The following is a 14,480-nucleotide window of genomic DNA, read 5'->3' on the forward strand; positions in this document are numbered from 1 at the left end:
GGGCAGGGAGAGGGAAAAAACAGAATGAGAGAAATGGACACGGTGAGAGGGAGCAGAAGAAGCACAAAGGAGAGCAGAGAGGAGGATGTAAGAGTAAAGGGCACTTACTGCAGAGGAAGGGCAGGAAGAGAGAAGGGAGGAGTGTGGAAGAGATGAACAGAAAAGATGACAGGAGTGAAGGTTACCATGCTCATGGATTCCATCTCTGAGCGCCTGAACATGAAACAGGAAGAAAAAAAAAAAATCAACATGCCGGATCAGAGTCCAACACAAACCACAGCTGCAATTCACATCACTATGCAAGGAGAGCAGAGGATAAGTCTCTCACTCACACACACAGCAGCCATAAAACACACACTTGTACAAATTTGTGCATACTCTTGTTGACACAATCTCTGCATATGCTTGCAACCATTCACACTATAGCCACAAACCCCACACACTTAACTGTGCAGTCTGTCTCAGAGGGTCATGACACTCACACTCCACCAAACGCACACAACCACAAGGACCATAATTAAACAAACATTCACCCAGTCGCGTATTTATGTACAACCTCATTGGTCAAAAGCAATTAACTTGTACATCCTCACAGAGCGCACGAAGCAGCCCCTGCCAATCAGTGTCAGACAGCATGCAATGCCGCTCCTGCTGCAAATCCCCACCATGACAGGACATTTTTTGTGTTTACACCACTGTGTTGCGGTGTTTTATTTTTCGATTTGTACAACTAAATGTCTAAATCAAACACTCAGATGGTCCTTGTTGTTGCTGACATCTATTTCCTTGATTTAATTTTATTGGGATGGTCAGAAGTTCTTGAATAATTGTCTCCCACTGGAGGTTCTGTCATGACTTCTTGATCAAGTTGATATATGATCCAGGTGCATAAATATGGCGCCTTCCAAGTTTGATGTCTTTATGTTCTTTTTTCTACATACCACTTCATCAATGCAAAGTGTCCAAACTTCAACAAGCAGCCTTGCCAGATGGCAAAGAGGCAAAGATGAGGCAGTCGAGCTGCTGGGTTGCATGTGTTGTTGGATTTAAAGGCAGCATTATACACTTGGTTAATCTGAAAGACACAGATGTTTTGCATTATTAGACATTTTGGCAATCGTCATCCACAACAGTGACAATAAACTCTTAAAATGACTGAATGAGATCCATAATGAAAATGGTACCATGCATGCTGCTAAGAGGGCAGGTGTAGGCTGGAGAACATGACTACCTGGGCTCAATTCCCTCTGTAAAACCAGACTGCCTAACAATGACAGGCTAGATTGCATGAATAATTATCTTGACACAAGTCCAAAGCAGCATCAAACCCTCCAACTTGAAAGTGTCAAAGTAAAGTTATTCCAGTGCTTCAGCTGGTCTATGTATAGAGACAACAGCTGCAATGGATTCCGGGACGGAGGAGAGTAAACGTTCATATTCACTGGATTAATCTTGCTAAGCGAGAGAAGGGAGCAGGCTGTGCACCACCAACATCGCCGCTAATAAAAACAATATTTTGCTTTTCTCTTCATCTCACTTTTCACTTCGGCTTACTATCGCACAATCGGCTCCTCCACTAATTAATTCCTGCTCTTACTTAGTTGCAGCTGTCGATTCTCTCATCTCGTGGACAAGTGGCGAACAGGTTCTCATTTCAAAGCCCCGGCACACTGTACACATTCCTTGACTTCGCATGGGCCCCCCTGTCATCAAAGGGCCTTTATTAAGTGTCTCATACATTTACACATTGGGGAACAGTTTAAACTTGGCCCGTGATTAACAGAGTAGGGATATCTATCCCAGAAACCAATGTTAGGCTGACATCTCAACATCTGATGTGAAGTTTAAGGTCCATGTCTGCAGGTATTAATCAAAGCCACAAGCCCCCTCTCTCCCCCCAGAGATCCCACATACACAGAGGCCTGTTTCCCCCCTCCCTCCTCCCATCCAAACATATACAGCCCAAGCCTTATAGACAAAGCTAATTGGACACAATCCACTGCACTTGACACATCTGAAAACCCCAAATCTGCACAGTGTGTCACCGGGATGATGGATTACATTTATACTGTTCAAAGTTTTCAAAGTGTCCAACACTTTGGAGTACACAGCAGGGGGATGATATCGCCTGTCTGCCAACTTGTCTTTGACTACAACCAAACCAAGGCTTATCTACAGTTGACTCTTCACCCACACCTCTACACACATACACTCACACACACAGCTGTCACAACCACAGTCAACAACTGGCCCGTGGCTCCGAGCGCTCCGAGCTCTGCATTAGGTTCCAGTCCAGTCACCCATAACATAGAGTCCAGCACACCAAGCCTCTCCTCCACGATGACCTTGGGGTCAGGCCAGAATGCCCTCATATAATGAGAGTGCTGTTTGGGGATTTGTTGGACTGTGATAGAGAAAGGGCAAGCACACGCAATGCACCCTGGGTCTTTGTCTGGGTGCTGACGGTATTGACGAGCGCTGATCGATGTTAATTGCTAGACAGAATGGCCATATTGACCAGGCTCCCTGGATGAAGAAGCCTGCAGGCCCAGTCAAAGAGAGAGAGAGAGAGAGGGAAGAGAGAGATACACAGAGAGAAAGCTGCTGGGCCCAGACCTACAGCAGCTACAGGGCCCCAGACACACACACACGGCTCTCATTCACTTTAATGAGTCGAGAGAGGAACACAAAGGCATAACGTCCATCAATGCCAAGTCTATTCAACACAACAGAGGGTATATGCAAAAAATATGTGTCCTGGTGTGTGTCTCTTTGTGTGTGTTTGTGCACATGTGAGTACATGCACGTGTGCCTTTATAAATCATGTGTGCGGCAAAGTTGGTCTGCATCAAAGTAAGAAGGTTTCTGAGCATGGGGAAACGGGAAGGGGACATCCATGTATGTGAGGATGTGTGTGTGTGTGTGTGTGTGTGTGTGTGTGTGTGTGTGTGTGTGTGTGTGTGTGTGTGTGTGTGTGTGTGTGTGTGTGTGTGTGTATACGTGTGTGTGTGTGTGTGTGTGTGTGTGTGTGTGTGTGTGTGTGTGTGTGTGTGTGTGTGTGTGTGTGTGTGTGTGTGTGTGTGTGTGTGTGTGTGTGTGTGTGTGTGTGTGTGTGTGTGTGTGTGTGTTAGCTAAGGATCAATAGGCAGGAGCTGCAGAGGCAAAGACATGGGCAATCAATACGCTGGCTGCAAACAGAGGGAGGGACAGAGTGAGCAGATAAAAAACAGCCGGGGAGATTAAAGAGACAGATAGGGAGGACAGAAAATGTATGAGAGAAAGAATGATGTGACAGAAGGAGAGGGGGAGAAGAAAAAAGGAACCTGGTTTGTTTTATCTCAGTTTTTCTCAACTTTATCTTGTTTTGAGGTTACTGTAAGGGTAAATGTTTATCATTTCGAAAACACTGTGTTGCATCTAACCCCATCTTTCTTCAAGCGCAAACACCTGCCGATCATTTTGTGCATCATCCAAGCTACAGATGCTGCTGCAAGTGATGAGTCATTTTAAGAAACCTGTCTATGTTGAATGTGAAAAATCTGGTAACGTACAGCGGGTTCAGACCTCCAAACTTACATTTGCCCTTTGTTTTCTTTTTGCACTTCAACCTCATTCTGAGTTCATATAGTGCCGAGCCAGATACACTAACTCTTGTTTCCCAGAGGAATCTTTGTGTAACATAAACTTTATTGATTTACAGTGGGAGTATGATCATCTCGGCATCAGGATTCTTTTGGAAAACACACTGCTATCTACAAATCTGCTCCTACTGTTAAAACCATGGCTCTTCTGTCCAATATGTAAATGGAGTTGGCTTCTTTTGCCTGTTATAGTTAATACTCCATTGCCATTGTACCAAGATGTGCTGGAGTCCCTGTTCTGAACCCTTCCATCTGGGCTTAAGAGTACCAGACAGGCCCCATACCTCACCACCAGAATGTGGTTCAAATCCCTCTCCACAACATTTACACTCGTGTCCCTTGCAGCGGTGCGGTGAGCGGCAAAAAAGCACCCAGACACAGGTGCAAAGACGGAGAGAGCCAGTAGTAGGAAAGAAGGCCAGGGGCTTGTCTATGGAGCATGACTGGAAAGGCATTCAACCACAGTACCTTGCCCAGCTCAACCCTGTCCAGTCGCAGGATTGTGTGTGCGTGCGTGCGTGCGTGCGTGCGTGCGTGTGTGTCTGTGTGAGAGAGATTTGAAAGTACAATGTTGAAAAGAATAAGCCTACATTTGGAGCCAAGATAACTGTCCCTGATGTATGAGGCCAACCCCCTCCCACCTCTTATTACACGCACACACACACGCACGCACGCACGCACGCACGCACACATACAAATGAGCAAAGAGAAAAAGAATAGAGGGAAAGAGAGTAACTGTGTGTGTGTGTGTGTGTGTGTGTGTGTGTGTGTGTGTGTGTGTGTGTGTGTGTGTGTGTGTGTGTGTGTGTGTGTGTGTGTGTGTGTGTGTGTGTGTGTGTGAGTGAATGAAAGGTATGGCAGGAGTGTTGTGTTGGCTTGGCTGACCGTCTGCGGTTGTGCGGCGGTGAGAGGGAGTTTTGGGAGCGCAGAGCGGGCGTTGCTGCCGAAATCCCTGAGAAATGTTCGTTTTGGATCCGTGTCCGTGCTTACATACCGCCCTCCCGACTGTCTCTCATTCTCCGTTTCATTTTCCCTCTTAAGGTTTAACTCAAAAGTTATGAAATGGGGAGTCAAAATACATCACTTGAAAGCGCGGCGACTCTGAAGGGTGTGTGAGAGAGCGCACTGCCCTCCACCCTCCGACCTGAGTCCGGGGCCACTGAGGCTGCAGGGGTGAGGTTATCTCCGGGGGAGATACTAGAGGGCAAGCAGTCCACTTAGCTTTAAGACAGATGTTCACTTGACTGAGACAGGTGTCTTTGTTTTGTGGACATTTGTGAGAAAGAGAGAAAGTTTTTTGCCACTTTCTCTTACGCTCAGAGACTCTTTGAAGAACCCAATCCGTTTGTTCTGAGATGCAGTTTACAATAGTTTTCTCTGGAAACATGTGAATTCCTTCCGATACCATGACATCACTCTAATTGTTTCCAATGCGTTTTACTTGTTTGAAGAATTTCCATAAACAAATATTAGTTGAAACAAGACAGAATAACGCTGATAATAGTCCAAAAGAAAACGGCCCGATTCTGGAAAATTATAGAAACAAGTTGGTTTGCATTGTAAACAAGTGAAATTATCTCACCTCATTACCAGATGTTTTTCACATAGAACGGAACACTTGTTAAAATGGATATTTTTGCAGTGTAAGTTTGGTCGGCATCGCATAGCGACTGACTAATCCCATTTTGATCCAATAAGTGTGCATGTGCGTGTGTGTGAGGGGGGAGAAAGAGAGAGAGGGGAGAGCGAGGGCGAGAGAGAGAGGTGGGAGGGAGTGAGGAGAGGAGAGGAGAGGAGAGGAGAGGAGGGAGGGAGGGGAGGATTGATCCGCGTCTGTTAAAATCTTGTTCTGGTTTTTCTTGGAGTGAGGTCTGTGCCTGCCGACGCGCCTCTCCTGTGCAGCCCCCCTCTCAAGAAGAGCTTTTAATGGAAGGAAACCTTGGAATTTTTTGAAAGGGAGAAGGATCTGCATAATACCAGTGAAGTGGATAACAACGCACGGCTGGGTTCTTCTTGCATTCTCTCTTGCCTTTTCTCCTCTGGTGTGTGAATGAAAGAGAAAGGCAGATATAAAGGGAAGAGAAACGGTGCAGGTTCTGGACTGGGAGTCGATCTGTCAGTGTGATTTGGGGGTAAACACGTTTCCAGTGCGCCCGTTTTAACTTTTTATTTCTTCAGAAACTGGCGAACTCGACTCCTCTCCTCTTGCACCGCGGACTTGGTTTTTCTCGGAACGAAGAGACTTTCGTGTGTCCCCCCCACCCCCCACTCCCCTTCAGAGAAACTGCTTAAACTTTCTACGTTTAAAAAAATAAATAAAAAGATCAGATTGCATTTTCCCCCTTCAAACATTTTGGAGGTGATGTCATCGTGCTGTGTTTTGGCTGGTATTGTGTCGAGAGGGCGCAGGGAGGACTGCTGCAGCCAGGCGGTAACCAGCGGCTGAGGCGAGAGGGGAAGTCCGGAAAATCAGGTGCAAAGTGCGGCTGTCATTTCCTCGCTGTGTCGCGGGTGGCTGAGTCCGCCACCCAGTCACAGCTGTTCCCATCCTCTCCAGCCACCCCCCCCTCCCTCTTCTTTCTTTCCCCTTTATTATCCCCTCCCATTCTCATTCAGCACTCTCCATATACCCCTCTGAGCTGGACCGCTCCGGGACCTTATCACCCTCTCTGTCGGACACTGTTGGTCGGTGTCACCTGAGCCACAGACCCGTTGAGCCAGCGTGGGGGAGCAGACATGACCGAGGCCGCCCTGCGTTACCCTGCGCCCGCAGAGCCCCCGTCTCCAGCTCACCGTCTGTTCCATCAGCAGCCAGCCCAGGTATCCCACCTCCAACAGCTCCTGACCCCGCTTTGCTGGGACTAAACCTGCTTATCTGTGCCGGGACAAACACTCCGCCACTTTCTTTCATCATCTCACCTACTACTACAGAATTCAATTTGGAGACCAGAACCTCGCTGTTGCGCTGAAACGTTACGCATTGGATTACGCAGAAGATTACGCACGCACCGCAGCTGTCCGCGGGGCCGAGCGTCATTCTGAGGGTCAACAAGGTCGATTGGAGTTGGTTATCTGTACCGTGAGCGCGCTTTCACCTGTTCCTCTCCTTCTCGGGGACGCGCAGCGTTTAAAGCCCTAACCTTCCCCCTTTGCTCCCCCGCCCACCCGTCTCCCCACCGGTCTGGACAGCTGTTAGAGGTTGCCCGGCGGTCACAGTGGCACACTTAGCCTGGCCTCACACCCCACCTTGCCCACGCCCGCACATTTACCCACGCCGGGGGAAGCGGGGCACACCGCCGCCGATGCCAACGGGAGTGTCCGCTGACTCTTTGACTCTGCAAAACATCCAGCGGATTCAAAACACACAGGGGAACTCTCCGGACTGTCGGACTGGCTCAGACCGAGCGAGGAGACTGTCTCTGGGCCAAGTTCCATAGTGGAGGGGGGAAGCAATGTGGTCCCTTCTTTCCACGCTGACCGTCTTGTAAGTCACTTTTATCACTTCGTCATGTAATAACCGTTTTTATGCACTCAGGTCCTGTCTCTTTTTTCTCAGTTGTTCAAACTAGTTTAATGACAGACCTGGTCACAGAAGAAGATGATGGAGAGGAAGGTTGCAGTCTCTAACGATTACATCACTCCTGATCAGTCCCCATAGAAAACATACCAAGGAAGGCCCTGTTTTGATTGGCTGACAGTTCAAGGTCATTGGGTCAGAGTCAGGGCCATGTTACTCATAAAACCTGCCATAAACATCTCCATCACCATCTGTACTTACTTCAGGGATGGCCAAGCTGGCCTAGAGAAGGCCATTTTCCTATCGCCAAGAAAATGCTTTTTTTTCCTATTGAAAATATTTCAGAAGTTGAGTCAAATAACACCAGCTTTATCTAGTGGGATAGGAAAATGATAAAGTGCCAAGAGCAAATCTAAGGGAGGAGGATACAGGCTCAGGGGGTTTGAGTTTGCCCATTCGAGGTGTGTCTTGTTAAAAGCCAAGGGATTTATTTTTCTTTCTTTGTGTCGGCTGTACTTCTCCCAGATGGCAGTCATCTCCAGATACTTCTCATTCCTCACACAACCTGGACAGGGTGTGTGCTGCTGCTGCTGCTGCTGCTGCCGCTGCTGCTGCTGGTGTCTGCCTGGCTTTCTCTCTCCTGCCTATGTCTCCCTCACACTCTCTCTACTTACTCACCTAACTGCCTACATCTGTCTTCCTGTCTTGCCTGTACCCCCTTTTTTTCCACAGATACTTGCTCAGATAAAAAAAAGTATGGATTAATAACTGATGAATGATGGGGCCCCTGGCAGTTTCTGAGAAGGAGCAGTCTGACTGTTTAGTCTGCTGGTTTCAGTTTAGGTCTACCAAAGCCAATCATCTCTCATTCATTTCCCTCTTGTCTATCAGTTTTACCACAGCCACTTAACTTCATCCACATTGTTGTTTTACCAGCTTCATCAGAAGTTTTTAGCCAGTCAGAGAAGCCAAGGGCCTTCTGCCACAACAACCTGTTTCAGCTCCTCCTCTAAAGCCACAGCTTAATGTCGAGGTCTTCCTCATCTCTAACACAGGCCTTATTACTGCTGATCCCACTCACACACCCACTCGCCTAAACCGCTATTCTTCACCAAGGCCCACTGCTGAACATCTGAAACTCTTGCACCGTGCCGAAGCCCACTGCTCCACTGTTGGCCTACCACGCTAACCACTGCTACACAGAGCTGAAACCGCCGCTCTGCACTGAGTCCCACCAGGCCGACCGCTCTCACTCCACGCTGGTGCCCAGTCCTCGGTGCTGAGGCCTGCTAGTCTAACCGCAGCCTCCATATGGTGGATCTGCTGGGACGCAGGTTTATGATGTCAGACCCTTGCTTGTTTTGGCAGCCAGCCAAGGCGCACCGGGCTTTCCCTCTCTCCATACCTCCTTCTGTCTTTACTCTCCCAAACTTTTACTCTGTGCTCTCCTATTCTCTCGTTTTCTCATCCCTCCCCCACCCCCTGGCTGATCCTGTCTCCCTCTTTCCTCTCTCCTTCTCTTTCTCTCTGTGGCTGGCATAATATGGAGTGTCGGTGGTTTTTGTGGGAGCGGGGGAATCCAGTGCTGAGGCACTTTTCCTGCAGTGTCCTCGGCGGCAGTGCAGCCGTGGTGTTTTAACAGCTGAGAGTCCTCATAATGCACAGGCGCTCAGGTTTTTTCGGCTGCGCAGGCAAAATGTGAGGGCCAACACTTTACTGCGTTGCCCAGGACGTCTGCATCTATTAGAGGGACTCAGGGGCCAACACATCAGCTATGGGAAAGAAACCTTGTGAAAGAGGGGTAAAAAAGAGAGAGGAAACAAGAGGCTTGAGATGGTATATGTGTGTATATGAGTCAGGAGGCAGTGACATATGTTACGATGTGCATGAGTTGAACCCCCTTCCTCTTCTTTCCCATTATTTATCTTTTTGTCTACTTCTCACGCCAGACCACACTTGGTGGTTATACCACTGTCTCTCATTTTGCCACTTTTTCTTCTCCTTCTTTTGAGAAGTAACCTTAGTCTTTCCTGACCCTCTCTCCTATGTCTGTCTCACGTCTGCGCATCTGCCGATTCCCTCTGATTTTATCTCCTACCTCTTTTATTCGCTGTCAGCCTTCTCTGGCTTCATCGCCCCTCTGTTTATTCTTATTTCACCTTCCTCTGTCCTGCTTGCTCCTGATCCTTTTGTGTACCTCTCAGTCTACCTCTCTCGCTATCTTCCTCTCTCAGCAGCGCGTATGTCTTTGCTTTGGCCCAGCTGTCAGCTGTCTGCTCCTCCTGTACACACACACACACCCTGCACAGATCTGCACATCTGTGTGCATGCCCATGACAGTGCGGAGGAGTCATCCCGCTAACCCCAAACATAAAGGAAGATGGGAGCCAGGGAACGATAGGAGAAAGATAGAGTGGACAGAGAGGGAGAGATAAAGTAGAGGAGAGAGGGAGGACAACAAGTCGGAGAAAGAGAGTGAAGCGGAGGGAGGGAGAGAGAGAGAGAGAGAGAGAGAGAGAGAGAGAAGAGGCATGCAGAGAGATAGCAAGAGATGAGGTGGGGAAAGACAAAATTCGTAGAATTGCTTTTCAGCCCACACACTTGGTTCTGAACTTCATCAAGTCCTCAGCCACTAATTCAGAGCAGTTCAGGGACTGCCAGCGTAGATTTTGCGTAATACAATCACTCCCTTACTAAAGTTGTAAATAACACTTGATATATCCAAGGTCAAGGTCTAAACTTCAATTAAGCAATGTGATAAAGTGAGAAGAATTTAATTCTAACTGTAACCAGCTGTTTCCATGATAAATGTCTCTAAATCGTCATAGTCAGTCAGAAGAAATAGAGACAAGTTTTGTTTTTATGTGGACAATACACATTACTTTACCTTGATTACTCCTCACCAACCGATTCCTCCACAAATCACCTCATCCACACATTTTGGTAGCTCATGTTCTCACTTATTCATAGCATCTCTAAATGTAACCACAGTCCACCCTGCTCCAAAGCCACATCACAGCCGAGTGTACACCTGTAGTCCAGCCCAGCTGTCTACATACACAGCGCGGCCAAATAAGGCAGCCAGTTTCCCTTAGATGTCCAAACCAAAACATGTTCTAGTTGTCTCGGCATGTTTGCCATTTCGCCACGGTCCAATCAGGTCATTTGGAGGCCAGATTTTGGTGTGGCGAAAGTCATGAACGGGTCAGAAAGCGGGTTTGGACAGCAGGCTGGTAGTGTTACTATAAACAGTGCTGTGGGTGTTGTCTGTCTGCTGATCCCTGGACATGTGCCTGTCTGTATGTCAAGTCGCTGTGCCAGCTGCACACCCAGCAGTGTGAGTAATCACCCAATAAGGAAAAGAGATGTTGAACAGAAAAAACGGCAGAGAAGAAAGAGATGGAAACGATGGTGTCAAGCCTGACTCTTCCAGCATTCAGTGTTGCTTACATATTTCTAAACTCATCTGTTTCTACTTTTTCCAGATGTATCCAGATGTTGCTGGTGATGTGCAATCCATTACAGGTTAGAGTGCGCATGCATGACAAAGAGTGATTGTAAGATAAGTTGTACACCGGTAGTACATGCAGTTTCTCGAGCGTGTTCTTGACTCTCTGTCTCTCTCTCTCTTTCTCTTTCTCTGGGTGTGTTTGTGCGTGTGCTCTCAGCAGGTACTTGGTGTGGATGGAGTCAACTTCAGTGTGCATGTGGAGAACCAGACACATGTGCGAGACACCATGAGTAGGAGACACCACCGGGTCTACCAGCTCTACAGCCGCACCAGCGGCAAACACGTCCAGGTGCTGGGGCGTAGAATCAGCGCCCGAGGAGAAGATGGAGACAAATATGGTAAGACACACACACAGTCAAACGCAGGCAAACACAGAGAAAGATACTGACTACACACACACACATGCACGGCTGCGAGTACAAAGACTTAAAGGTTGACCAAGTGCATGCATGAGCGGATACAGAATGCAACTGTGCAGGCACACTCACAAAAGCACACACACATGCCTCCCCAGGCTTTGGCAGAGGGGCAGTGGAGCTTGTCTTGGGAGTACAAAGACCTCATCGACTGGCTGCTGACTCAATGATTCACAAGAGAGCAAAAGAAAGAGAGAGAGAGAAAGAAAGGGTGTTAGTGGGAAAAAAAAGTGTGAGTTAGAGGGAGAAGCCTAGCAGGTAGAGTGTTGGACCGAGTGTTAGAAACTCATCTCCTTCATCGATCCCTTCATTGATTTCTCATCCTCCCTGTTGTCTCCTCTGGATTTAAAACAGCAGGCTTCCTCTCCCTCCCCTCCCTGCATCCTCTCACACTCCTTCTGTCCATCCCCCTCTCCCTCCCCCTCTTCTCCACCTTCTTCGTCTGTAATGATGTCTAACCCATTCTTAAACCACACACAGAATCAATGGGCAAGAGGAAAGCCAAGCCATAAAGCTAGAGTTCATATTTCTATTTGTGCCACAGTCGGCGGCTCGTGTTGCTCATTGCATCCATTCACAAATATGTCAGGAAGTGCTTCACACCACTTCAAGATGAGATCACAAATGCGAAAGCCTGTCTGCTCTTTTTTTCCCTTTTTTTCCCCCTTTTCAACGCGTATGAACAGAAAAACATGAAAAGTCCACCAAAAACTGTCCAAATGCGGCAATGAGGGCAGCTCAAGAGCAGAGGGAGAAGAAGGGGCGGGTGCATGAAGGTATAAACATGTGGAGGAAGAGCAGAAGGGAGACGAGCAGAGAGTTGGGGGAAGAGAGAGGAAGAGGGCAAGAGGGAGGGAGGTATTGATTTCTCTTGACCCCTTTGTTGACTAAGGTCATGTAGAAACCATTTTAGGGATTTATTTTTAAACAGGCACAAGCGCCGTCTGAAGATGTGCAGTTAGTGGAGCACTATTGCCTGGAAGGATGAACATGCGTGCACCTGCACACACACACAGGAGGTGTACACGCACACACCTTAAAACAACAATATCGCAGGCGCGCGGTCGGAGTGTTCTCCCACTCCTCTCGCCTCACCGTGCTCCGTCTACTCTTGGCTGTTATCTTTTTTACGAGGCCCATTTGTGGTCAGCGGCCTCACATCCACATGTGTGTGACCAGCTTATCTGACAACCATCTGTCCAGCCAGAGACATTTACATCTGTCTGTGATTTATCAGCACATTTAATAGTGACTATGAATCCTAAAACTGTGATTCAATGTGAATGCCTTATCTGGTTTTAAAAGGCAAATCTGATTTAATGGTGGCTGGTAATCTGTGCAATTAGGGTTACCCTACTTGGCACAGGGCCTCTTAGTGTTTGAGTTGTGTTAGTGCTGGTCATGTGCAAAAAGTTATGCTTGAAATTACCTCTATATTCCGGTTTTAAAAAATTCTAGCCGTGATATTGGTGTGATACAGGTTTGAAGTTGTTTAAACAAAACATACTGTATTTTTTTCTGTATTGCTTCCGGCTCTAATGTCTGTCTGTCTCTGTGTCCGTCCCTTCACAAGCCCAGCTCGTAGTGGAGGCCGATACCTTCGGTAGCCAGGTGAGAATCCGTGGCAAAGAAACCAATTTTTACCTGTGCATGAACCGCCGCGGCAAGCTGGTAGGAAAGGTGAGACTTCTTTTTTCTAGAGACATATTAAGCAAAAACATCTTTTCATCTTTCAGTTTCCTGACCAGCCTCTCTTCTCTCTCTTCCAATGTGTGTGTGTGTGTGTGTGTGGGTACCTGTGGTTTCTCTGCTCTCTCAGAAGGCCAGTAATCGAAGCGCCGACTGCGTCTTCGTGGAAAAGGTTCTGGAAAACCACTACACAGCTCTGATGTCAGCGCGCTACACGGGTTGGTATGTGGGCTTCACCAAAAGAGGTCGTCCTCGCCGTGGCCCCCACACACTCCCAAACCAGCAGGACGTGCACTTCATGAAGCGTTTTCCACCTGGGGAGCAGCCTGACCTCACCACCCCCTTCCGCTTCACCACCGTCAGCAAGCGTGGCAAAAGGGTGCGCGCTACTGGGCCCCGCTAGTAGTGGCTAACGCTAGCACCCACTGTCTCGTCATCCAAAAGCCTTGACCTGAGCCTGGCAATGGCTAACCCAGTCATCTCTTTTGTCACACATGACTGAACAACTCCCTTTAATGGGACAAACATTGACCAGAAACTTGATGAATCATTCACGGGGTTTAGCTTTACACCAACTAATTTGCCACTACGGCCCCATAGTTAGTGATCATTCCTCTCAGTTTTAGTTCCCTGACTGGACCAACTGGACCATTGCTGGTCTGTGTCTGGAGGCTCCATGGACCTGGTCTGCTTCTCTTCATTGGCCAGAAATACTGACAGGGAACCTGAAGGGCAGCCAGAGTCCCAGGCTCGACAGAGGCCTTTATTCCCCTCACCACAAAAACCACAAGGCCTTTATGTCTCCTGTTCTGGACCAGCTGGACACTGTCAAGTATGGGATTACAACTGGACCATACAGAGAGAACAAGGGTGGGAAAAGACTGACTGAACAAGAGAGTGGGTGCTCAGCCTACGGATAAAGGGAAAACAGGAAGGACAAGACAAAAAAACGGTGGAGTGGACAAAGGGAGTGATCTTCACAGATCAAATGGACCAATAATGAACTGTTGACATGTGACGCACTTATTTGTCTCACTGCTAAACTGGTGGGAACCTGTGAGACTGTTGGACGAATGGAAGGATGGATGACAAGAGGATGAATGCGGGAATGATCGAGTGAGTGACCTATTGAATAAATGCATGTTTGTAAGAAGAAGATGAGGACATGAACATGTGTGTGCGTGTGTGTGTGTTTGTGTGTGAGTGAGTGCACCAACAACCATGAGTGAAGCTGGATCACGAGGGACTCTGGAAAGGGACCACGCAGTCCCTGCATGAACCCGTGACAACTCACCGCAGGGACTGAAGCTTTAGGAACTGGAATGTATAAAAACCAAGCTGCACCAAATACAGTCAGCCAATCACAGCAAACCAAACCAACGACCAACCAAAGACAACTGGAGACCTTCTTCATGACTCTTCCCCACGCCCTGCCCTCCCTCCCCCCTTCACCCAAGGACACAACATCCTCTGCTTATAGGTGCAGAGGGTGACGAGCGCAGGGACGAGCACGGCGGGGAGGGTACCCTCTCTATTAGCATTGCTATAGAAACAACCCAGGGGACGATGCTCCTGTGCGATACCGTGGATACAGAGTGCTGCTACCAGGACATTCAGTGGAACAAACCAAAGTCTCATGCATACACAGGAGAAAAAATATTAAAGGGAACAATTTATTGAAAGTTATATATATTATATATATAAAA

General features: G+C 48.0%; 1 protein-coding gene across 1 annotated transcript; it reads left to right on the forward strand.

Moving 5' to 3' along the window:
* Positions 1-7,093: 7,093 nt before the first annotated feature.
* fgf18a (fibroblast growth factor 18a) lies at positions 7,094-13,177 on the forward strand (the record flags this gene model as incomplete). The annotated part of the gene is made up of 5 exons (XM_083980635.1): positions 7,094-7,125; positions 10,644-10,683; positions 10,827-11,007; positions 12,659-12,765; positions 12,905-13,177. The coding sequence occupies 5 exons, from the start codon at positions 7,094-7,096 to the stop codon at positions 13,175-13,177; spliced, it is 633 nt and encodes a 210-aa protein (XP_083836761.1).
* Positions 13,178-14,480: the final 1,303 nt, after the last annotated feature.

Source organism: Trachurus trachurus (assembly GCF_905171665.1).
Source record: "Trachurus trachurus genome assembly, chromosome: 10".
Taxonomy (NCBI): Eukaryota; Metazoa; Chordata; class Actinopteri; order Carangiformes; family Carangidae; genus Trachurus; species Trachurus trachurus.